The 20,460-nt window shown below is 46.9% G+C and overlaps 1 protein-coding gene and 1 long non-coding RNA gene across 3 annotated transcripts in view; one reads left to right on the top strand and one right to left on the bottom strand.

The window, feature by feature from the left end:
• Nucleotides 1-20,460, top strand: part of USP2 (ubiquitin specific peptidase 2) — a 203,719-nt gene that overhangs the window by 97,031 nt on the left and 86,228 nt on the right. For both annotated transcript variants that reach the window (XM_073656634.1, XM_073656633.1), the window contains exon 2: nt 19,692-20,367. In XM_073656634.1, coding sequence (XP_073512735.1) covers nt 19,732-20,367 — 636 coding nt within the window. In that variant the 5' untranslated portion in view covers nt 19,692-19,731. The remainder of the gene's footprint in view (nt 1-19,691; nt 20,368-20,460) is intronic.
• Nucleotides 1-20,460, bottom strand: part of LOC141172426 (uncharacterized) — a 102,340-nt gene that overhangs the window by 42,933 nt on the left and 38,947 nt on the right. The gene's annotated exons all lie outside the window — the stretch shown is intronic.

The following is a 20,460-nucleotide window of genomic DNA, read 5'->3' as shown; positions in this document are numbered from 1 at the left end:
CCCAGGGCGGTCAAACCAGTGGCAGTCTTAGGTAATAACAATGTCCGACTACGCCACCCGTGGATTGCGGTCAGTGGGGACCGCCGCTGCGCTGCAGACCGCTGAGGCTGATGTTGTTTGCGCAGCCGAGTAAGGGATAACTCCCCACGGGAGAAGTATTGTCTCAGGGCAGCTAATGTGGATGATGGGAGTGATGGTGGGAGCGTCCCAGTACTAATGGTGCTGGTGCGGCGATGAAACACAGAGACGTGTGGTGCAGTTCAGGGTCTTTACTGATGATATAAAGCAGACCCTCCCGGGAGTACTGGTTAGCAGTAGGGGCCTGGTCAGTCTGTGAACAAGCAGGATCTTCCCCTGGCCAGGTGGAGTTGTAGGCCTCCCCGTCTATCTGCACTCTTTCCTGGCTACCTTGCTCTATGCGGGTAGAAGTAGCCCACGTACCTGAGTATACCGTGTGGTGCTCACCCGTATGGCCGGTGACTTGGGGCCTTCTGTTAGCCTCCGCTTCACAATGGCATTGCTGGTCCCTTGCTTGTGACCGTGCCTTCGGGTTTCTATGGCCAGAGGACATGGAATCTCCTGCCGGTTGGATTCTGCTGCTGGACCTGGATGTCCCCACAGCCTCGGACTCCGTGTCCGGTATTAGTGTCTTCAGCCAAGGCGAGCTTTCTAGCTTCGAGCCTCTGGCACTCACTCCTGCTCCTACAGAGCTCCTAGTTCTTGCTTTCCCTCTGTCTGCTGTCCTCAAGACCAGACTGTGTCTCTGCCTGGGACTTCACTTCCTAATCCCGCCCCAGACCCAGTTTATATAGGGCAGATTCCTCCCCTCCCAGGTCTGGGTGGGCCGTGTTGCATGCTTAGGGCTCCTGACCAGAGAAACCTCCCACTCTCAGACATAATATTTCTATTACTGTGGCAACCAGACCCCTGGGGTGCCACATTCCCCCCTAGTAAATTTTAGTACTCCGGGACTAAACACATTTTTTTTAAAGAAACATAAATACAGGGTATAACAATAATACAATAACATATTTACAAGAAGCTTTAGTTCTTTAAAGGTCACGGCGTGTCCGCAACCGGGTGTCCATATCACCCAAGGTGAAGTTTTTGAAACAAGAGGGTGTCCATGTCACCCAAGGTGAAGCTTTAAGCGAAGTAGGGGACCTGTCCAAAGCAAACCCCTTGCGTTGGCCTTGGGCGTGGCTGCAAGGCTGAAGCTAACTACTTTGGGCCGCAAGGAGGCCACGCCAGACAGGTTTTCTCTTCCGCGGCCGTCTTCGCAAGAGGCACCAAGGTGCAACTATCTACAAGAATTGTTCCGGTTATCCAGTGTCCATAACCTGTTAGTCCATAGAAATCTGCAGAGTAACTGAGAAACATAATTAATAACAGGCAACAAACATAAACCATAAACAGTTAAACAGATAAATTCACAGTGCATTAGTTTAGATTCTCCAGCGAGCGGGCATCTGACCTCTAGTGACTCTAGTGGACCTACGGAGCTCACTAACTGGTCCTGCACTACAGGGTGTAGGAGGTGTTATGGGTAAGCTGGGCAGCTGTCTGCGCACTCTTTGGCTCACTAGGGGCACGGCAGGCTCACTACTAGCAGAGGGTTGATCCTCCTGTGCTGCTGGTGTGGACTCTTCTGCCTCCTGGGCCGGCTGCTCTTCCAGCTCTACCTGGTCTTCTGTAGGCACTTGAGGGGCTGGCTGGAGAAAGGTGAGGACGGGCACCACGATAGCGTTGTTTACTTGTGTCCAGGACCGGGTATGGTGCTGATCATTTCCTCCTTTTCCTCTACGGGTTGAGGGTCTTCCTGATCTTCATCCGTGCTTTGCAACTTCTCGGGGCACTTTTTCAGGTGGTCTCTGGAGACAGTGGCTGTGGTCTCTCCTCCATCCTTGCTGATGACGTACACCTTTGGATTATTGTGGCTTGAGGGCAGTACGGTGTACGGGTCCTTTTCCCACTGGTCGTCCAACTTATGGAGCCGCCTTTTTCTTTTCAAGACCTGCTCTCCAGGTACCAGGGGAACAGCGGGAGCATGTTGGTTATAAGTCCTCTCCTGCCTTTCTCTTGATTGACAGAGACTTCGCTCGACGCTCTCCTGTACTTTCCGGTACTGCTGCTGCCGTTCTGTATCCCAGGTGTCCTCGGGTGTCAGGACTCCCATATCCAGGTCAACAGGCAGCTTACCAGGTCTTGCTCGCATTAGGTAAGCCGGGGTACAGTTGGTGGAACCTACCGGGATGTGGTTATACAGGTCCACCAGATCGGGCAGTTTCTCAGGCCACAGACTGCGTTCTTCCAGGGGCAATGTTTTTAGCAGATCTAACACCACCTGGTTCATCTTCTCGCAGAGTCCATTGGTTTGGGGGTGATAGGGCGTTGTTCTTATCTTCTTGCAGCCATACAGGTTGCAGAACTCCTGGAAGACCTCTGCTTCGAAGGCTGGTCCTTGGTCCGTCAGCACTTGATCCAGGTACCCGTGTGGGCGGCAAAAGTGCAGCTGGAAGGCTCTGGCTGCTGTCTGAGCCGTCAAGTCTTTGACAGGGACCACCACCAGGAACCAGGAGTAGTGATCCACGATGGTTACGGCGTAGACATACCCGCTTCTGCTTGGAGCCAGTTTAACATGGTCCAGAGTGACCAGTTCCAGCGGCTGCCTGGTGATGATGGGCTGCAGGGGAGTCCTCTGGCTGGCACGGTCCCTTCTTCTTAGATTCCACGGGCCACAGTCTCTACACCACCTCTCAATGGCTCCTCTCATGCCTATCCAGTAGAACTGTTCAAGCAGCAGGAACTCCAGCTTCTTCCATCCGAAGTGCCCTGCCCCATTGTGGTAGGCCTCCAGCACCATAGCTGCGTCCCGTCTCGGTACCACCACCTGCCAGATCAGTTCATGTGTCCGGGAATTGACCATTCTGCGGCACAACTTCTCCTTATAGAGAAACAGTCTGCTCTTTTCCGTGCACAGTTGCTTGGTCTCTTCCGGAGCGTCTGGGTCCAGGCGGGCGTCAGCATCTCCTTCACCAGACGGACTGCGGGGTCACTGTTTTGCGTCTGAGCCCAGTTGTAGTGGGGTAAGGGGTTGAACGTAGCGGTTCGCTGGCCCCTCACTCGGTGGGAATACTGGGTAATCCCATGACGGTGAAACGCAGGGAGTTCGATCTCTTCCAATTCTTCTGGATCCTCCCCTTCGTCCGGTAGGTTTGGAATCCTGGACAGGGCGTCCGCGTTGGTATTGGAGCATCCTGCCCGGTATTTGATCGTGAACTCAAAATTGGACAGGCGGGCCATCCATCTCTGCTCCAGGGCACCCAGCCTTGCAGTGTCCAGGTGTGTCAACGGGTTGTTGTCCGTGTACACGATGAACCTGGAAGAGGCAAGGTAATGCTTAAAACGTTCGGTTACTGCCCACACCACTGCCAGGAACTCTAGCTTGAACGAGCTGTAATTCTCAGGGTTTCTTTCCGTGGGTCGCAGTTTTCGGCTGGCGTAAGCAATTACCCATTCTCTCCCCTGCTGGATCTGGGACAGTACGGCTCCTAGCCCAATGTTGTTTGCGTCCGTATGGAGGATAAAGGGCTGGCTGTAATCAGGGTACGCCAGGATTTCATCCCCCGTGAGGGCCATCTTCAGCTGGCGGAATGACTCCTCTTCCAGCTTTTCCCATCTGAAGGGTGGCTTCTGCTTTTTGGCCTTCCTGGACTGGCCTATCAGGAGGTTCTGCATAGGAGCTGCCTTCTTGGTAAAACCGGGAATGAATCTTCGGTAGTAGCCTACCAACCTGAGGAACTGCCGCACTTCCTTTATGCTGGATGGGCTTGGCCAGTCCTTAATCACGGTGATCTTGTCAGGGTCGGGAGCCACTCCGTCAGCACTCACCACGTGTCCCAGGTACTGTACCTTTGGCTTCAGTAGGTGACACTTTGAGGGTTTTACCTTTAGGCCATAGTTTGCCAGGGCTTCTAACACTTCGGCCAAGTGTTCCAGATGGTCCTCATAGGTCTTGGAATAGACGATGACATCGTCCAGGTATAATAGGACCTTCTCGAAGTTCCGGTGTCCCAGACAGCATTCCATCAACCGTTGGAAGGTTCCTGGCGCGTTGCAGAGCCCGAACGGCATACAGTTAAATTCGCTGAGTCCCATCGGGGTGGTGAATGCGGTCTTCTCCCGGTCCGCCTCTGCTACAGGAACCTGCCAGTACCCGCTAGTGAGATCCAAAGTAGAGAAGAAGTTAGCAGATTTTAATGCAGCTAAGGACTCTTCTATCCTTGGTAACGGGTACGCATCTTTGTGTGTGATACGGTTGACCTTCCTGTAGTCTACACACATTCTCATGGTGTTGTCTTTCTTTTTCACTAAGACTAGTAGAGCTGCCCAGGGGCTACAGCTGTCCCTAATTACCCCAGCCTCCTTCATGTCTTTTAGCATCCCCTTGGCGTGTTGATAGTGTGCAGGGGGTACGGGTCGGTATCTCTCCTTTATGGGAGGATGGTCTCCCGTGGGGATGTGATGTTCTACCCCCTTCACTCGCCCGAAGTCCTGCGGGTGTTTACTAAACACTCTCTCGTACTCTTGAACCACCCGATAGACTCCCTGTTTTTGGTATGAGGGAGTGGAGTCAGTACCCAAATGCAGTTGCTGACACCAGTCCTCCATTGGTTTCTTAGAGCCGCTACCTTCCTCTGGTTGAGATGGAGGCAAGGGTTCCACGGCCTGTACAGAGTTCTGGTTGATGGTGAACAATTTGGCTAGCGTGGCATACCGGGGCAGGTATACTTCTCTCTCCCCGATATTTATGATGCGGACGGGCACCCTCCCATGGCGTACATCGACCACCCCCCGTGCTGTCAAAATGGTGGGCCTACTGTCTGAGTAGACGGGCTCTACCATTGCTTGGTAGTCTCTACCTCTTAGACCAATAGCTGCCCGGCACCAAATCATCATCTCACTTTTCGGGGGCATGGCAATAGGGAACGGGTCACACATTCTCACGCTACCTATCTCACCACCAGATAGTTCCACCTGTTGCCGTTTCATCAGTGCCCGGATCTCTTTTTGGAGGACACGCTGCTGGCTGGAACTGGCGTTCTTGGCAACCTGTTGCAAAATAAGAATCACCTCTGCAAGACAGTTTTCAATTACGTTAGTACCTAGGGTTATTTTTGGGTGACTCTCGCGACGGTCAATGTCCACAATGATCAGTCCTTGTGCCGGCAGTTCAACTTTACCGACCTTGATGGTCACCTCTTTAAATCCTATCTGGGGCACGGGCTGACCATTGCTGGCAATAATGCTCAGGTCGTCATCTGGGTAGCGGGTCATGTCCGAGTCATTCCAGTACCGCTTAAAGAGCACATACGGGATGGTAGTCACCTGTGACCCAGTGTCTAGTAGGGCACTCATAGGAATGCCATCCAGTACCACAGGCAAGACCGGACGTCCCCCTACGTATTTGTCACGCCAGTTCGATGGGCCTGATGATCTTATGCCTGGGGGTTGGCCCTCTACCCCAGGTTGTGCCCGTTTAAATGACAGTACCTTGCCATATGTCCGGGTTGATTGCAGCGGCGGCAGATGGGTCGTCCGTCCTCGTTGTATCTGTCGCTGGGTCTTCCTCTGGCCGGTGGGGTCCTCCTCAGTCGGCGCCACGGGACGTCCTCCGGTCCGGATGCCAGCTGGATCTTTCCTGGAGAAGAGACCTGTAAAGACTGCACAGTTCTGGTTAGCGCGGCTACACTCTTAGTCAGCTCTTGGACCTGATGGTGCAGGTCTGTAGCCGGGTTATTGTTCAAAGCCTGCGCATCAGCTCCCACAGGCCCTGCAGACAAGGGCGCCGCGTCCTGGTGATAAGTGATAGCAGGGCGCCTTTGAGTCACAGTGCCACCTGGTGCCGGTTCTCGGAGCACCCGGATGGCTCTGTCCTTGAACTGTGCAAAGTCCAGGTCAGGGTCCTGTAAGGCCATTGCCCGCAACTGGGTTCGGTGGGCATTGCACAGTAGACCCTCAATAAATTGTTCGGTCAACAGCTTGTCTTCATTTCCCACGCTGTCAGGGTCTGCCTGCTTAATGGCTCTCAGGGCCTCATGTAGGTTTAGAGCATAGTCTCTTATACTTTCATGTGCCCGTTGCTTGCACCCGTAAAATCTGAGCTTTATTTCGGCTGAGGTGCGGGTATCAAATGTATCTTTCAGCCGGGCTAGTATTTCTCTGACAGTCCTCTTCTTCCCAGGTGACCAGGACTTTACCTCCCTTTGGGCTGCCCCGATTAACTGGGCCACCAGGATGCTCACTTTTTGCTCTTCCATGAGGGGGTATACCTGGAAGAGGCTATCCAGTCTTTCCCTAAAGTCACTTAGAGTATGTGAGTCCCCTGAGTACTGGGGTAGCCAGGTTGCCCCCGGGATATAGGGCATGGTGAATGGCATGACCGCTGCAGCGGTTGCGTTGGCGGTGGCTGTGGCGGTGGAGCTCCCCTCGGTATCCGTCATCCTCCTCCCCCTAGTGGACTGTGGCCTACCTTGCGATGCTCTTCTTCCGTAGGCCGCGGCTCCGCAGTCAATCGTCGGGGTAGAGGACCTGGCGTCGCTCTCCGATGACGTCAGCGTCGCTCTTCCTCCCTTCCAGGACCTTACGCAACGTCAGTGCGTGGGGTGGAGCTTCGGATCTCACGCGCTTTCGGCGTCCACACCCCTCTTCTTCCTGCGCGGCGTCCCGAAGATGGCGTCCGATGGAGGGAAACAGCTGCGGATGGCGGGAAGACGGCAGAAGATGGCAGGAAACGACCCAAGATGGCGTCCAATGGCGGGAAACGGCTCCGGACGGCGGGAAACTTCGCCACAGGTAAGTATAAAAGTATTTTTCAGGCACGCAGTACCCGGTGGTTGCGGGCACGAAATCCTGCCGACTACGCCAAAGTTGACGCGCCCCCTGGGCCTGTGTGGTGCAGGGGATACCCGGAGCCGGATCGCTGGGGGTTGTAGTCTCAGTGTGGTGGTGACCCGGTCCGTGCCCAGGGCGGTCAAACCAGTGGCAGTCTTAGGTAATAACAATGTCCGACTACGCCACCCGTGGATTGCGGTCAGTGGGGACCGCCGCTGCGCTGCAGACCGCTGAGGCTGATGTTGTTTGCGCAGCCGAGTATGGGATAACTCCCCACGGGAGAAGTATTGCCTCAGGGCAGCTAATGTGGATGATGGGAGTGATGGTGGGAGCGTCCCAGTACTAATGGTGCTGGTGCGGCGATGAAACACAGAGACGTGTGGTGCGGTTCAGGGTCTTTACTGATGATATAAAGCAGACCCTCCCGGGAGTACTGGTTAGCAGTAGGGGCCTGGTCAGTCTGTGAGCAAGCAGGATCTTCCCCTGGCCAGGTGGAGTTGTAGGCCTCCCCGTCTATCTGCACTCTTTCCTGGCTACCTAGCTCTATGCGGGTAGAAGTAGCCCACGTCCCTGAGTATACCATGTGGTGCTCACCCGTATGGCCGGTGACTTGGGGACTTCTGTTAGCCTCCGCTTCACAATGGCGTTGCTGGTCCCTTGCTTGTGACCGTGCCTTCGGGTTTCTATGGCCAGAGGACATGGAATTCCCTGCCGGTTGGATTCTGCTGCTGGACCTGGATGTCCCCACAGCCTCGGACTCCGTGTCCGGTATTAGTGTCTTCAGCCAAGGCGAGCTTTCTAGCTTCCAGCCTCTGGCTCTCGCTCCTGCTCCTACAGAGCTCCTAGTTCTTGCTTTCCCTCTGTCTGCTGTCCTCCAGACCAGACTGCGTCTCTGTCTGGGACTTCACTTCCTAATCCCGCCCTAGACCCAGTTTATATAGGGCAGATTCCTCCCCTCCCAGGTCTGGGTGGGCCGTGTTGCATGCTTAGGGCTCCTGACCAGAGAAACCTCCCACTTGCTCTCAGACATAATATTTCTATTACTGTGGCAACCAGACCCCTGGGGTGCCACACACTCAATACTTGGTCGGAGCTCCTTTTGTATCAATTACTGCATCAATGCGGCGTGGCATGGAGGCGATCAGCCTGTGGCACTGCTGAGGTGTTGTGGAAGCCCAGGTTGCTTTGATAGCAGCCTTCAGCTCGTCTGCATTGTTGGGTCTGGTGTCTCTCATCTTCCTCTTGACAATACCCCATAGATTCTCTATGGGGTTAAGGTCAGGCGGGTTTGCTGGCCAATCAAGCACAGGGATACTGTTGTTTGTAAACCAGGTATTGGTACTTTTGGCAGTGTAGACAGGTGCCAAGCCCTGCTGGAGAATGAAATTTCCATCTCCAAAAAGCTTGTCAGCAGAGGGAAGCATGAAGTGCTCTAAAACTTGCTGGTAGACAACTGCGCTGACTTTGGTCTTGATAAAACACAGTGGACCTACACCAGGAGATGACATGGCTCCCCAAACCATCACTGATTGTGGAAACTTCACACTAGACCTCAAGCAGCTTGGATTGTGGCTTCTCTACTCTTCCTCCAGACTCTGGGACCTTGATTTCCAAATGAAAATTGGAACTCTGGAACCTTGTGGAGTGTGTCAATGATTGCCTTCTGGACATCTATCAAGTCAGCAGTCTTCCCCATGATTGTGGAGCCTACTGAAACAGACTAAGGGACTTTTTTAAACGCTTAGGAAGCCTTTGAAGCTGTTTTTTGTTAATTATTCTAATTTCATGAGATAATAACTTTTGTGTTTTCATTGGCTGTAAGCCATATTCATCAACATTAACAGAAATAAACACGTGAAATAGATCACTCTGGTGTAATGACTCTATATAATATGAGTTTTACTTTTTGTATTGAAGAACTGAAATAAATAAACTTTTTGGTGATATTCTAATTTAGTGAGATGCACCTGTACTTCCTTTGAGCCCACTAATGTATTCTTATTCTATGGGTTTCACTTTTACTGTAAATCTGAGTAGCGATTATTCTAATTTCCTAGAATTCACTGCTGTTTCCTCATTTCAGTGTCTGTAAAGATGTAAATGATACCTAACCCCCAATCTCCATGTGTCCTATCAGTCAGCAGGATGCAGCATCACGTTATTATACTTTTTATATATATCCATTTATTCTATCTTGAACTTGGTGACCAATGGCATGCAGTGTACACTTTATCAGGTTGTCCATGTCAGAACGGGACATGAGACTGATCTTATACTTCCTAGTATAGGGATTTTAAGGTTATGTTCACACAGAGCTTTCGTAGGATTTTTTTTTGGGGGGGCAGCTCCTTTTTCCTACAGGAAATCCTCTATGCTCATGTTATATGAGGAGTTTTCTGAGCTTTTTATTTTGTTTGTTTTTGCTGAAGAGGTTTTGAAACATGCCTGTTGGGGGGAAAAAAATTGCACGTCGTTTGTTTTGAAGTGGATCCTTCTAACAAGGCACTGACAAATCACAAGGCTGTTAAAAACGCAAAAGGAAAAAAATGTTACAAACTTTTCTAAACTAAATCCTACGCAAAGAAAAGTGAATAGACCCTTGAAATATTCAATAGAAAATATAATTTTTATTAATGCTAAAGAATAAAAAAGAAACAATTAGGCAAAATACATAGAGGGGATAGAGATACTACACGGGACAAGTATAATAATCCCGGAAAGGCGTATGGGGAGTGGGTCTATTAAATAAATGGTAATTTCCTGAATAAGTATAATATATCCAGATATAAACATAGCAACAAAATCCATAAATATATATTACATTAAATAAATAAATCCAAGTGGATAATTTGAATAAATAATCATATAAACATACTGCAATAAATATATCACTTAATAAATATAATAAGACTAAAACATCATAACACAGGAAAAATACCATATGAGGACACTCCAGGACTCCAACGCACGTTTCGGCCGGTGGCTTTCTTAAGGAGTATCCTCCTTGCGTTGATTTATCATTCATATAGTGAATATTCATCCTGGCGTGTCCTCATATGGTGAGGAACGTTTCCTAAAGCACTTGCAAAACTAATCACATCTGTCTGCCTTAAAAATATGTACCCACAATCAGAGATGAGCGAACCCAAACTGTAAAGTTCGGAGTTCGTACCCTGAATTCCGAACACGGACTTCTCCCAGAAGTCCGTTTTAGTGTTTGAATGGAGAGAGATATTGATTCTGTGGGGGTACTCTAGCAGCCCCCTAGCCCTTACGACAACCATTTTACAGCCCTTTTACAGCACCAAAGTTCAGGTCCCCACTGACTTCTATGGGGTCTGGGTTTAAGTTTGGGTAGAGTTCTGGTACTTGAACTGAACTTTGGACTAAACTTCGGTCGAACCCGAACATCCAAGGGTCCATTCATGCCTATATACACAATGTCTTTTCAAATAGATTCCACCTGAAACCTGCCTGACAAAACACTAAAAAATTGTTACAAAGACTGAACATAATGCACAGTAATGTCAAAACAACTTGCTGTGCACACATTCAGGCTTTTGTCACTTCTTTTAGCTGCTTCAGGCTTTTAATGTCAGGAGACAGATAAAACAAGTAACAAGTCCATTCTTTGGGGAGTTTTCTTTTGAAAGTTGATCCCAATTTATAGTTAAAATATATCAAAAAAGACACCAGCATTGGGGCAACCACAAAAACTACTAAAAAGATGCCGGAGAAGATGCTTAAACAAAAGAACAACTTTTTCCTTAAGCACTCAGTCTGCCATCATCTTAAAGATGTCATTGCACATACCCTATGTTTACAGAGATTTTTTGAGATCATTGATTTTACCACATAGTGTGCTGGAAAACGAGAGAAAAAAATTCCAAGTGTGGTAAAATTGTGAAAAAAAGTGCAGTTCCACAATTGTTTCGTAGGTTTTTTATTTAAAATCTTCTCTATAAGGTAAAACTAAACTGGTAATATAATTCTCCAGGTAATTGTGAATTTGAAGATACCAAACATGGATAAGTTATTTTCTATTTAAATGGCAAAAAAAATTTCTGAAATTTGTATGAAGTTTTTGCGTTTGTCGCCATTTTCCAAGACCCGTAGCGTCTCCATTTTTCAGGATCTGGGGCTGGGTGAGGGCTTATTTTTGTGCCCTGAGCTGACGTTTTTATTGATACCATTTTGGGATAGATATTATGTTTTGATCACCCGTTATTGCATTTTATTGCAATATTGCGGCAACTGAAAAAACATAATTCTGGCATTTTGATTACTTTTCTCGTTACGCTGTTTACCGATCAGATTAATGTACTGTATAGTTTGATAGATCGGACATTTATGAACGCGGCGATACCAAATATGTGTATTTTTGTTTATTGGTTTGTTTTTAATGGGGCAAATGGGGGTGATTTGAACTTTTGTGTTTTTTGTTTTTTTTTTACTTTTTACTGTGCTCAATAGCCTCCTTAGGAGACTTGAAGTTGAGATCTTCCGATCACTTGTGCTACAGATAGCAGGGCTTCAGCACTACTATGTATAGCAGAAATCACGATCTCTAACGAACGCCAGCCACGGGCCGGCGTTCACAAAAGGATCGTGATGAGAGGTACGGGGGTCTTCTGCAGACCCCCGGATGTCGTGGCAACCCATCGGCACCCCGCGATTGCACGACGGGGTGCTGATCTGCAGGAATTGTGACTCGCTGCTGTCAGTGATTGACAGTGGCATTTAACTGGTTAACAGCCGCTGATGGATCTCTTATTCACCAGCGGTTGTTAGAGGCCCTTGATGGCTGATTAAATCAGCCATCAAGTGAGGGGAAAGATGCGGGCTCAGCGCCAGAGCCTGCACCATAGGCAGGGACATGGCCTAAAGGGGTAAAAACCTGATAAATCACCATGTCAGCAGTTACATGGACCAACTGTCAGCACAAAATGACCATCAGACGGTAAATATTTGCCAATTAGCGGTAGTTTAATAGCTTATTTACACAGGCAGACCGCGGTGAACGATGCGCACTGACCAATCTGGAGTAGATCATTCATGTGCATAGGTTGACCTTTTTATTTATTTATTTATTTTTACACAGGATGATGCACCGCCAAGAATGATAATATTTTGTGAAAACCAAAGGTTCATTTTACCCAATGTCGAGCATGCGGCTCTTTCATCGGTTGATCGGCAGCCTGTTTACACTGAACGATTATTGTGAAAGAGCGATTTAATCTTCCACTGTAAATGCAGCTTTGGAGTTTGTTCATACACAGTTTTTCGTTGTGCATTTGTCTGGCTGACAAATCTACTTCTAAAATCAACATCGAAAACTTCACCGAACATGGTTTTTGGCTAGGCTTTATAAGAACACGCTTTTTGATGCTGTTTTAATGTAATGTTTGAGCGTTTTTTCAATGAGGCTCTTAATGTGTATTTACTAATAATATGGGGCTGCAAAAACCTTTTATTAAAGCATAAATAAAATGTTCAAAACTACGCGAAAAAGCGCAATTATTAAGTTTTACGCTCGAAATACATGCCAATCACTTGACGTGGTGCTTGTTTTTAACACAATAAAAATTGCATGGAGTAAAGCGTGATGTGGGCTAAAGGAAGGTTTTTTCTCATTCAGATGAGTGGGAAGCTCGCTGCAAGCAGATCTGAAGCGCTTCTTGATATGTGGATTCTGGTGCGGAATCACTGTCAGAACTCGCATGAAAAAGCTCCATGTGAACAGACCCTTAGTGTTTTCAGTCTATTATTCCGTCTTTTGTATTAAATTGGTTTTCCCAGAAATAATTGTATGTGCATTAGCTGGCAGTGGCTGAAAATACCGAACTCACCAGTTACTCACCCTCCTCTGCCTCACCGTTCGCTTCTGACACTTCTTCAGTCATCATGAACAGGCTGCAACAGTTAAGTCACATCTACAATGCATGTAACCACTGCAGCTAGTCACTGGGCTCAGAGGTGATCCCAATATAGATGGCAGGAGTGACCGAGCCCATTAATTGCCAGTCATGTGCACTGTAGTGATAACATTTCATGTGCCTTATAAAATAAAAAAGCCCGCTTACCTACTGGACCGACAACACCCCTCTGGTCCAAGCGCTGTGTCCCCCGGTGAGCTTGTGACATTCTTTATGTCACAGAAGCGCTGCAGCCTATCAGGGGCCACTGATGGGCTGCAGCCTTCACAGTTCTGTCAGGTTGTTGCCTATCCCTTTAAATTGGTTCGCAAGGAAAAAGTTACTAGCAGGTTTAAGACATCATTAGATTGAGACATGACCCCTTCATAATACACTGTTTATGTAAATTGATCATTAAAATAACTAATTTGGAAAATCTAGCTTATTGATAGCACCGGAGGAACAAAAGCAGGTGGTTAAGATATGCAAACCCCAAGTCTGGCATAACAAAAATGTTATATTTTGGTAAAACATTTCCTTTAGATATAAAGCTAATGATTCAGTGTGTTTGATCCAGAGTATTTCAGTACACCATATTTCATTATTACATTTCTTTTTCCTTGCTGGGCTCAGAGTTCCTAGGGTTATGTAGTGCATGCTGCATTCATCACATTATGTCACCTCCTACAGCCCCTAACCTTGTTTTTTCAATCTTCCAATCCTTTTGCCAACTGGATCAATACATAAAATATTGTTTCAACATATGTATAGAAGTAAAAAAAAAATCCAGCCTTATCCACAATGGAAAATAATGTAGAATAGAAGGCCTTCTGACCGGTTCATTCATTCTGCTTTTTTGCTTATCCAGTGCCGACATATTCCACAGCGCTGTACAGACATATGTGTAACCAGGAGCAGCATCAGACCGACCATTGTTCTGCCAGAGGATATGTAAGACAAAGGGCAATGTGGAATAAGATCAAAGATGATTTCATGAAAATCACATGCCATCTTGAATAACACTTAATAATGCAGAATCTTAATATGGCTAAAAGCAAAATATTATGTGAAAATATTTCTGTCTACAGATTTTGGAGCCTTTGTCAAAAATTCCTGCAGGAAGTTGCTGGATACTTTGTGTTAAGACATAAATTCTTCAAGGTATTCACATCAGTTTTCTATTGCCTCACGCACAATATTTAGTTAGTTGGGTCACTTTTTAACCCTGCTGAAGGTGAAGCAGATAAGACACAGTTCAAGGCCTCATTCACACTTATGATACAAAGACCATGAACAGCTGATAACCAGCACACAAAGGTGAGAATTCTACCATAGGAACTTTCTTCCCTTATCTCCAGGAACTTTACTAATTTATTGCACTGATATGATCATATGAAATCACTATGAAATATCGTGTAGGGCTGCCTGAGGTCCCATTTGTTCCATATCACAAAAACATTGAATAATGTTGGATTTTTTTGCAGACAATGTTCCACCATGCATTATCAGAAAGAATGTTTATGGTAATGTTCACCGCTGTTCTTTATTGATTCTCGATGCTATAGGTTAAAAGCCGACTTTACATTTCTGATCATAGCCGCAGTTACATCAGCAGTTGAAATAAATGAGACTGAAGCAAAAGGAAAACTTGCTATAGTTTCTGAGTCCTCCATACATATCTGCATATAGCATCCACATCTGACTATGTGATCGGCTGAGGTCTATGGAGAACCTTCTGCTGGATCAGCATACATTCTCAGGATACATTATTGCCTGAATGATGAAGCAACCCTAGGCCAACAGCTATTACCATCATATACAATAAAAGCAGAGGAAGTCTAAAACAGGTTGCATTAAAAGCAGTGAGCTAACCATCAGGCATAAAAGTAACATGTGAGAGGCAGGTGACAGTAATACCTATATGACAAGGATGTCAAACTCAAAGAGAGGGCCAAAATAAAAAACTTGGACAAATTCGCGGAACAACCTTGATATTTATTGAAAGCCCTCCACACAGTGTATTGGACCCCACATAGTCCTCCATACAGAATAATGGGCCCCACATAGTCCTCCTCCATACAGAATAATGGGCCCCACATAGACCTCCATATAGTATAATGGCCCCACATAGTCCTCCATACAGAATAATGGGCCCCACATAGTCCTCCATACAGAATAATGGGCCCCACATAGTCCTCCATACAGAATAATGGGCCCCACATAGTCCTCCATATAGTTTAATGGGCCCCACATAGTCCTCCATACAGAATAATGGACCCCACATAGTCCTCCATACAGTATAATGGGCCCCACATAGTCCTCCATACAGAATTATGGGCCAAACAATATAATGGACCCCACATAGTCCTCCACACAGTATAATTGACCCCACATAGTCCTCCACACAGAATTATGGGCCACACAGCCATCCATACAGTATAATAGCCCCCACATAGTTCTCCATACAGAATAATGGGCCCCACATAGTCCTCCATACAGTTTAATCGGCCCCACATAGTCCTCCATACAGTATAATGGCCTTACATAGTCCTCCATACAGAATAATGGGCCCCACATAGTCCTCCATACAGAATAATGGGCCCCACATAGTCCTCCATATAGTTTAATGGGCCCCACATAGACCTCCATATAGTATAATGGACCCCACATAGTCCTCCATACAGTATAATGGACCCCACATAGTCCTCCACACAGTATAATGGACCCCACATAGTCCTCCACACAGAATTATGGGCCACACAGCCATCCATACAGTATAATAGCCCCCACATAGTTCTCCATACAGAATAATGGGCCCCACATAGTCCTTCATACAGTTTAATCGGCCCCACATAGTCCTCCATACAGTATAATGGCCTTACATAGTCCTCCATACAGAATAAAGGGCCCCACATAGTCCTCCATACAGAATAATGGGCCCCACATAGACCTCCATATAGTTTAATGGGCCCCACATAGACCTCCATATAGTATAATGGACCCCACATAGTCCTCCATACAGTATAATGGACCCCACATAGTCCTCCATACAGTATAATGGGCCCCACATAGCCCTCCACACAGTATAATGGCCCCACATAGTCCTCCATACAGTATAATGGCCCCGCATAATCCTCCATACAGTATAATGGGTCCCACATAGTCCTCCATACAGAATTATGGGCCACACAGCCATCCATACAGTATAATAGCCCCCACATAGTCCTCCATACAGAATAATGGGCCCCACATAGTCCTCCATACAGTTTAATCGGCCCCACATAGTCCTCCATACAGAATAATGGGCCCCACAAAGTCCTCCATACAGAATAATGGGCTCCACATAGTCCTCCATACAGAATAATGGACCCCACATAGTTCTCCATACAGAATAATTGACCCCACAAAGTCCTCCATACAGTATAATGGACCCCACATAGTCCTCCATACAGTATAATGGGCCCCACATAGCCCTCCACACAGTATAATGGCCCCACATAGTCCTCCATACAGTATAATGGCCCCACATAATCCTCCATACAGTATAATGGGTCCTACATAGTCCTCCATACAGAATTATGGGCCACACAGCCATCCATACAGTATAATAGCCCCCACATAGTCCTCCATACAGAATAATGGGCCCCACATAGTCCTCCATACAGTTTAATCGGCCCCACATAGTCCTCCATACAGAATAATGGGCCCCACAAAGTCCTCCATACAGAATAATGGGCTCCACATAGTCCTCCATACAGAATAATGGACCCCACATAGTTCTCCATACAGAATAATTGACCCCACAAAGTCCTCCATACAGTATAATGGCCCCACATAATCCTCCATACAGTATAATGGACCCCACATAGTCCTCCATACAGTATAATGACCCCACATAGTCCTCCACACAGTATAATGGGCCCTACATAGTCCTCCATACAGAATTATGGGCCACACAGCCATCCATACAGTATAATAGCCCCCACATAGTCCTCCATACAGAATAATGGGCCCCACATAGTTCTCCATACAGAATAATGGGCCCCACATAGTCCTCCATACAGTTTAATCGGCCCCACATAGTACTCCATACAGAATAATGGGCCCCACAAAGTCCTCCATACAGAATAATGGGCTCCACATAGTCCTCCATACAGAATAATGGACCCCACATAGTTCTCCATACAGAATAATGGACCCCACAAAGTCCTCCATACAGAATAATGGCCCCACATATTCCTCCATATAGCATAATGGGCTCCACATAGTCCTCCATACAGAATAATGGCCCAACATAGTCCTCCATACAGAATAATGGGCCCCACAAAGTCCTCCATACAGAATAATGGCCCCACATATTCCTCCATATAGTATAATGGGCCCCACATAGTCCTCCATACAGAATAATGGCCCAACATAGTCCTCCATACAGTATAATGGCCCCACATATTCCTCCGTATAGTATAATGGGCCCAACATAGCCCTCCATACAGAATAATGGCCCAACATAGTCCTCCATACAGTATAATGGCCCCATATAGTCCTCCATACAGTATAATGACCCCACATAGTCCTCCATACAGTATAATTGCCCCACATAGTCCTCCATACAGTATAATGACCCCACATAGTCCTCCATACAGAATAATGGCCCAACATCGTCCTCCATACAGTATAATGGCCCCACATAGTCCTCCATACAGTATAGTGGGGGAGGTGCTGCCGGCGTCGTGGGCCAAATATAATCACCGTGCAGGCCAGATTTGGCCTGCGAGCCAGAGTTTGACATGTGTGCTATATGACAATAGTGACTAGACCCAATTAAAGGGAACCTATAATGTGATTCATGCTGCCCAAACTACGGGCATCAGTAATCAGATTCTGGCTGCACGATTAGACCCAGGTATATGTTTCTCTGAAATGCTCCAGCGTGTCAGAGAAAATATAGTTTGCAGGCTTAGCCAGGGGCCAATAGCCACAGACAAGACTAATCCGCTGCCGCCCCGTCCAGCTTCTCTCAGCATTACTATGGGAGAGACCTGTCAATAACCTGGAGAGGTGCTGAGAGATGTCATCCGAAGGCGGCACCAGGCTCGTCTCATCTCTCACTACTTTCCCCAAATCTTCAAACGATATCTTTTTTTAAATACCTGAGCTATTCAGAGAAAAATATGCCTGGCTGCAATAGAACAAAAAAACAAGAAAAAATAGCGACATGAAGCCCATAGACATTGCTTAGATATAAAAATATGTAAATTGTATTGAATATATATAGTAAAAAGTCAGTCAAATTACATGAGGAGAATCTAACACCGATAGCCATGTGCAAAAAGAAAAGAAAAAACGGACATAACACACAGCCAGCTCTTATGGCATAACAATATTATCAGTAATTAAATTACTCTAGTCTTTTCCTGCATCTAGAGTAGTTTGTGTATCATGATTTCATATATGAATAAAGTATGCAGCTACCTTGAAATACGGGAAGCCAGCAGCGTGCCAACAGCTGGGTGGTATATGTCCACCCCAACGCGCGTTTCGGCGAGCCTTCATCAGGGGGTGTGTGTCTGTGTCAGTGTGGTCCCTTTTTAAATGCGTCCACACCAATCACAACATGTATGGAGCGACCGGATGTCAATGGTCTCATCCATTAGTCTGAGGACCTTTGATGACGCTTGTCGCGTCACGATGGGCGGAGCAGCCCGCGGCGTCTGCATCACGTGACGCCCGCATCACGGTCAGCTGACCGCGGCGCAGGTCCTCACGATCAGATGCCGAAGGCCGGGGGGCGCGCCCCCAGTATGACGCGCAAGCGTACTGCGGTCACCAGAGTAACAGTCTAGGAATGAATCACACAAATTGGGATATTTGTACCATGCCTAAACCCAGACCATATTCAGCCATAGTTATAACGTGCTCATCAACCCAAAAGCCAAACTGGCTTACCTACGGATCGATCAACCAGGTCAGATCCCTAAACCTATATCTGCACATAAGGTCAAGGGAAAATGCAATAGGCTGCGATTAATGACGCCCATGGTTTGGGCAGCTTGAATCAGCTGATAGGTTCCCTATAAACACAGATAGCGTTGACAACCTCAATAAGCGTAGTTTTCACCTGAATGTCACAATCTTACCAGTATCCGAAATCCATCAGTTAAAAATTTATTACCCCAAAAATCAGGAAGCATTGCTGAGCTGAGAAGTTACCCCTGAATCAGCCTTCAGGTCTTGGACTTTCTTGTGTTTGCATTGCTGCATTACAAGAGATATGACTTGTTTCTTACAGTTTCTGTTACTTTTCCGTTACTTTTATTTAGTTTTGAGGTATAGTCAGAAAAAGCATATTAGATTTTTTGGAGGGAGACTGTTTCCCTCCACTCCAGCCAAAAGTGGATACTGTGCTGCTGGATCTTTCTGCGCATTATCTGTGTGCAGTTTTTCAGCTGTTTGCGGTAGGAATTTCACTTATTTCTGTGACAAGAAAAAGCCATGTGTCAACTACGCTTGTCAGTCTTCTAGGACTCATGGGACCGCTTTTATCTGTCGCCAGGAACAAAAAGTGTCCTCCTCTGTAGTCTCTGAGTCCTCCCACCCATTTCACAGAACAGAGACGTGCCTGAAGAAATCCATGCTGAACGAGTGTGAAACATGACCTGGTATCAGTGGCCATATTACTTGTCCATCAGAGATGTGTCAAACAGACGAAAGACTCCGTCATAATTTACAGCCTCAGCAGCTCAGATCTCGCAGTTTTACTTCACATCCTGAACAGATTTGTTCAAATCTCAGGAAATACGTAATAATAATCTGTTACTGTCAAAGCATGCGAATGAATGAACACTCCATCTTGATATTAACTTCCAACCTCTCTCTCTGCAGGCCAAGCTGGGATCGTCACTTGCGCCCATTCACTTCCAGTATGTCTCACTTATCTTCTACCCTCAAGAGATATACAGACACAGACTATTCTAAAGGTTATGGCGGATACAGTTCTTATTCTTCCAACCACAGTTCTTCATTCAGTGACAGAAATAAACTGCCTTATAAGTCCAATGTGAACAGCTCCTATTACCCCACCCCTGCTCTTCGCTCTTATGGAAATCTTGACCGAAGCCTTCCACCCCTGGATTCATCCACAAAAAGAAGTGACATCTTAGCACGGTCTCCATCTAAATATACACCGAGTGCATACTCCTATAACTACAACAGTAGTTACTCTACCTTCCACACCTCGCCCGTCACCTCACTGTCTCGTAAGAAGTCATCCAGTCATACAGACCTGTCCCTTGGATTCTCAGAACTACGCACCTCGGATGCTTATTATAGCCCGGGATTGACACGATCACGCCATGATTTTGATGGTATTTCTCAAATTTCTCGTGCCTCCAATCACACCGAGTTTGGGGACGTCTATGGAAAGAAAAGAGGCTCCACCAATGGATATGGACTATCTTGTGCAGCGGCACCAGAACCTCTTACTTCACTTGCTAAGCCCTCATCAAGGTTCACCTACTCGTATGACAAGAACGAGGGATCCAGTAGTAAAGAGACGCCGGTAGGTCTTATTTATTATGGTTTCTACACGTAATAAATGATTGTCATGTTTAGATATATTTGTAGAACTGCAATATATTCTCACTCCATTTAC

This window comes from Phyllobates terribilis, unplaced genomic scaffold, assembly GCF_046119375.1.
Source record: "Phyllobates terribilis strain yellow unplaced genomic scaffold, ASM4611937v1 Scaffold_12__6_contigs__length_324123572, whole genome shotgun sequence".
Lineage (NCBI taxonomy): Eukaryota > Metazoa > Chordata > Amphibia > Anura > Dendrobatidae > Phyllobates > Phyllobates terribilis.
Note: the sequence above shows the minus strand (reverse complement) of the source record. Positions and strands in the feature narration are given on the sequence as shown.